We start from the raw sequence: 4,605 nt of genomic DNA, 5'->3' as shown, positions 1-4,605 counted from the left end.
AGAAACAACAAATATCAAATCCTTTTCTCCTGTGTCACTTACCTGCTCACGACCTGAAAAAACTATTTCCCCTCTTCCAGGAGTTCCAGTCCCAGGGCCCTGTATATATTGTATATATTTTCTATCACTGTAAATAAACATCACTTTTCGTAGCCTGAGTCTTGTGTCGTTCTGGGTCTCGTTACAACTGGGTTGCCCGCACATACAACAGAAATGCTCCAGCCAGACCAAACCCAGAACGAGGCTCGGAACGACCAAGCCACATCCTCGTCGCAAACAGAGCGAGTAAACCAGCTTGAGAAGATCCTCTCCCAAATGATCCAGCAACAACAACAAACTCAAGCAAATCTACAGGAGCTAGGGGGTATGGTTTGTTCAATTAAACAGACTCTCTCTCCTTCTCCTCCTACAGTCGCAGCAGAAACCCCTGAGAACAGTCACACGTGCACATGCTCGGCGAGACACTCATCGGAGCCACAATTACTGGTAAAACCGTCAGAACTTTTTTACGGTGACCCAGAACAATGTGACGGCTTTCTCCTCCAATGTGAGCTCGCATTCAGCGGAGCCCCCAGGCTCTATTCCTCAGAAAACGCTAAGATCACCTACTTTACGAGCCAGTTAAAGGGTAACGCACTCAGGTGGGCAACTTCTTTTCTCCGCCAGCATGATTTAAAAGTTATTTCTTTTAGTAGTGTACTTACCGAGTTTCGCAGGATATTCGACAGACCACTATCGGGTCCCAATGCAGAGAAACATCTCCTGGGCTTACGTCAGGGCCGGCGACCAGTAGCCAAACACGCCCTCGAGTTCCGCATCCTTGTCGCACAAACCGGATGGAACGAGAGAGCACTACAGGGAACTTTTCTAAATTCCTTATCGGATCCGTTAAAGGACCAGATTGCCACTAGGGACAAGCCGTCCAACTTTGACGCTCTCATTAATCTGGCCATTTCAATCGATGAGCGTTTCCGCGAGCGACAGCGGGAATGGGACTACAACTCCCAACGTACCACCACTTCCGGTTCGGGTCCGTCACTCAGTGTTGTCCGTGGTAAAGAGTCACCTTCGTACTCCAAATTCCAAAATCTTTTTACCCACGCGTCACCCCCTTCACTCTCTTTACCTGAGTCAGAGCCCATGCAGGTGGGACGCACCCATCTTACTCCCGACGTTAGACAAAAACGCAGAGAACAAGGGTTATGTTTCTATTGTGGCCAAAATAGGCATCTTGTTGCCGACTGTCCGATTCAAGGAAACGAGAACACCCACCAATAAAGAGGGAGATATTGGTGGGGACTTCTTTGCTTTCCCCATTAAGTAGACTGACCATTGCTACGGTCATTGAATATAATCACAACCGCTTCCCCGTTTCTGCACTCATAGACTCCGGCGCTGAAAAGAATTTAATTAGTCAAAGTCTGGTATCCGAATTGTCACTACCCACTGTAAAAATACCCACCGTTTCCATCACAGGTATCACAGGCGATACACTATCCCAGGTCCAACACCGCACCACTGACTTACACTTAATTACATCCGGCAATCACCACGAACACGTCAGTTTCTTTGTTTTCGATTCACCCCATGACCAAGTAATCTTAGGATACCCCTGGTTAAAACTCCACAACCCTCACATTAATTGGGAACTTGGCAGAATAGAGAAACGGAGAGGAAGGTGTCTAAAACACTGTCTCCGCTCTGGAATCTCTAATGCAACCAAACAAGACACCAATATAGAACAAATTGACTTAACTTCCATTCCGCCTGAGTATCACAATCTCTCTCCTGTTTTTAGTAAACAGAGAGCCTTGTCCTTGCCGCCACATCGACCATACGACTGTGCTATAGATCTTTTTCCGGGGGCTCCCTTACCAGCTAGTCGTTTGTTCAACCTCTCCGGACCCGAGAGGGACTCCATGAAGGAGTACATTGAGGAGTCACTTGACTCCGGTATTATTCGTCCATCCACCTCCCCGGTGGGGGCCGGGTTCTTCTTTGTATCCAAAAAAGATAAGACCCTCCATCCTTGTATCGATTACTGGGGTTTAAATAACATTACGGTAAAAAACAAATATCCTCTTCCGCTTATTGACTCCATACATGAACAATTACAATCGGCCACCATTTTTACAAAGTTAGATTTGCGTAACGCATATCATTTGGTTCGTATTAAGGAGGGTGACGAATGGAAGACGGCCTTCCCGACCCCTTTGGGTCATTTCGAATATTTAGTTATGCCATTTGGTCTCACTAACGCTCCTGCAGTCTTCCAGGCGTTAGTCAATGACGTACTCAGAGACTTTTTAGGGGAGTTCGTTTTTGTATATCTTGATGATATCCTAATCTACTCACATGACAAGGAGGAACACATCAAGAGGGTCAGAAAAGTTCTTCAGCGACTATATGAGAATCAATTATTTGTCAAAGGTGAAAAGTGTGAGTTTCATACTTCATCCGTTTCCTTTCTGGGGTTTATATTCGGGGAAGGACATTATCGTACCGACCCTGAAAAAATCAAAGCTGTAGTAGAATGGCCCATTCCTGAGACCCGTAAACAGCTTCAACGCTTTCTTGGTTTTGCAAACTTCTACAGACGCTTCATTAGAGACTACAGCCGTATTGCCGCACCACTCTCCCAACTTACCTCAGTTAACAGAACATTCAGATGGACTACAGAAGCAGACACTGCCTTCAAAAAATTGAAACAACTCTTCTCAACCTCACCCATCCTCTGCCATCCTGATCCAGAAGGCCAGTTCATCCTGGAGGTGGACGCCTCCGATACTGGGGTAGGTGCCGTTCTTTCTCAGAGATCCCCCAAAGACAATAAGGTACACCCCTGTGCTTTCTTTTCTCTGCGTTTGTCCCAAGCCGAGCGTAATTACGATGTGGGAAATCGTGAATTACTAGCCGTCAAACTGGCTTTAGAAGAGTGGCGTCATTGGTTGGAGGGTACAGAGATCCCCTTCCTCATATGGACCGACCACAAAAACTTGACCTATCTCAGGGACGCTAAAAGATTAACCCCCAGACAGGCACGGTGGTCTTTATTCTTTAATCGGTTCCATTATATATTGACTTATAGGCCTGGTTCTAAGAATGTCAAGCCGGATGCCCTGTCCCGACAATTCTCTCCCCCAGATGGTCCTGAACTCGAGGAACGTATCGTTCCCTTAACATGTATCATGGGGGCTCTCACATGGCCCATTGAGCAGGAGGTCCACGATACCCAAAAGGAGGAGCCCGATGCCGGCCTGGGACCCCCCGGAACCCTGTTTGTCCCCTCTGTCATGAGGGCTAAGGTACTGGAGTGGGTTCACACTAACAAACTTTCTTGTCACCCAGGAGTTACCCGCATGTTGTCCCTAACTAAGTCCCACTTCTGGTGGCCGACATTGACCCAGGACGTTAAGGACTTTGTTGCTGCCTTTGCCACTTGCACCCGCAATAAGACAGGAAATCAACCCCCGGCCGGACTCCTACAACCACTACCCTCACCCAGCGGCCCTTGGTCCCACATATTGGTGGACTTTGTCGCTAGACTTCCCCCGTCCGAAGGTAACACGGTCATCTTGACTGTCATTGACCGATTCTCTAAGTCGGCTCATTTCATTCCCTTAGTCAAGTTACCTTCTGCTCTCGAGACGACACAATTATTAATCCAGCATGTTTTCCGAATCCACGGTATCCCCTCCGACGTTGTTTCTGACCGTGGACCACAGTTTATTTCCCAGATCTGGCGCTCATTTTGTAAAACCCTAGGGGCATCTGCAAGTCTGACTTCAGGTTACTACCCACAGTCTAACGGCCAGGCTGAGAAGTGTAACCAGGAACTTGAGAACACCCTTCGTTGTGTCGTGGAGAGCAATCCCTCAGCCTGGTCTCAACATCTGGTGTGGGTGGAGTATGCCCACAACGCACACAGATCCACAGCCACAGGTATGTCCCCGTTCGAAGCCTCTCTGGGATACCTTCCTCCTTTATTTCCTAGTCTTGAGACGGACATCACGGTGCCATCTGTCCAGCACCACTTCCGTCGATGTCGACGCGTTTGGCTGCAAACGAGAGCAGCCCTTCTACGCACCGCAGCTCAGAACAAGAGGTACACCGACCGACACCGTTCCTCTGCCCCGTCTTACCAGGTGGGCCAAAAGGTTTGGCTTTCAACAAGAGACATTCAACTGAAGGACATTCCAAGAAAGATGGCTCCACGATTCATTAGCCCTTTCACCATCACAAGAATAATCAACCCCACAGTAGTCCGCCTTCAACTCCCCAGCTCAATGAGGATCCATCCCACATTCCACATCTATCAGGTGAAGCCGGTCTCCGAGAGTCCTCTGTGCCTGCCTACCGACCTCCCTCCACCCGCCCAACTGATCGACAACCATCCCGCCTTCATGGTTCGCACCATTTTGGACGTCAGACGTCGAGGCAGGGGTTTCCAGTATCTTGTGGACTGGGAGGGATACGGTCCCGAGGACAGATCCTAGATTCCCCGCTCGTTCATTTTAGACCCAAATCTGCTCACCACGTTCTTCAGAGCACACCCCTAAAAGCACCTCAGGTCGCCTGGAGGCGATTCTTGGGGGGGGGGGGGGG

General features: G+C 48.9%; 1 protein-coding gene across 1 annotated transcript in view; it reads right to left on the bottom strand.

Annotated features, from left to right (window-relative positions):
* LOC119416589 (Ig-like V-type domain-containing protein FAM187A) overlaps nt 1-4,605 on the bottom strand; it is a 178,727-nt gene that overhangs the window by 101,067 nt on the left and 73,055 nt on the right. The window contains exon 9 of the mRNA XM_037683778.1: nt 279-306. Within this exon, the coding sequence (XP_037539706.1) occupies nt 279-306 (28 nt within the window). The remainder of the gene's footprint in view (nt 1-278; nt 307-4,605) is intronic.

Source organism: Nematolebias whitei, chromosome 11 (genome assembly GCF_014905685.2).
Source record: "Nematolebias whitei isolate Nwh7 chromosome 11, NemWhi1, whole genome shotgun sequence".
NCBI lineage: Eukaryota > Metazoa > Chordata > Actinopteri > Cyprinodontiformes > Rivulidae > Nematolebias > Nematolebias whitei.
Note: the sequence above shows the minus strand (reverse complement) of the source record. Positions and strands in the feature narration are given on the sequence as shown.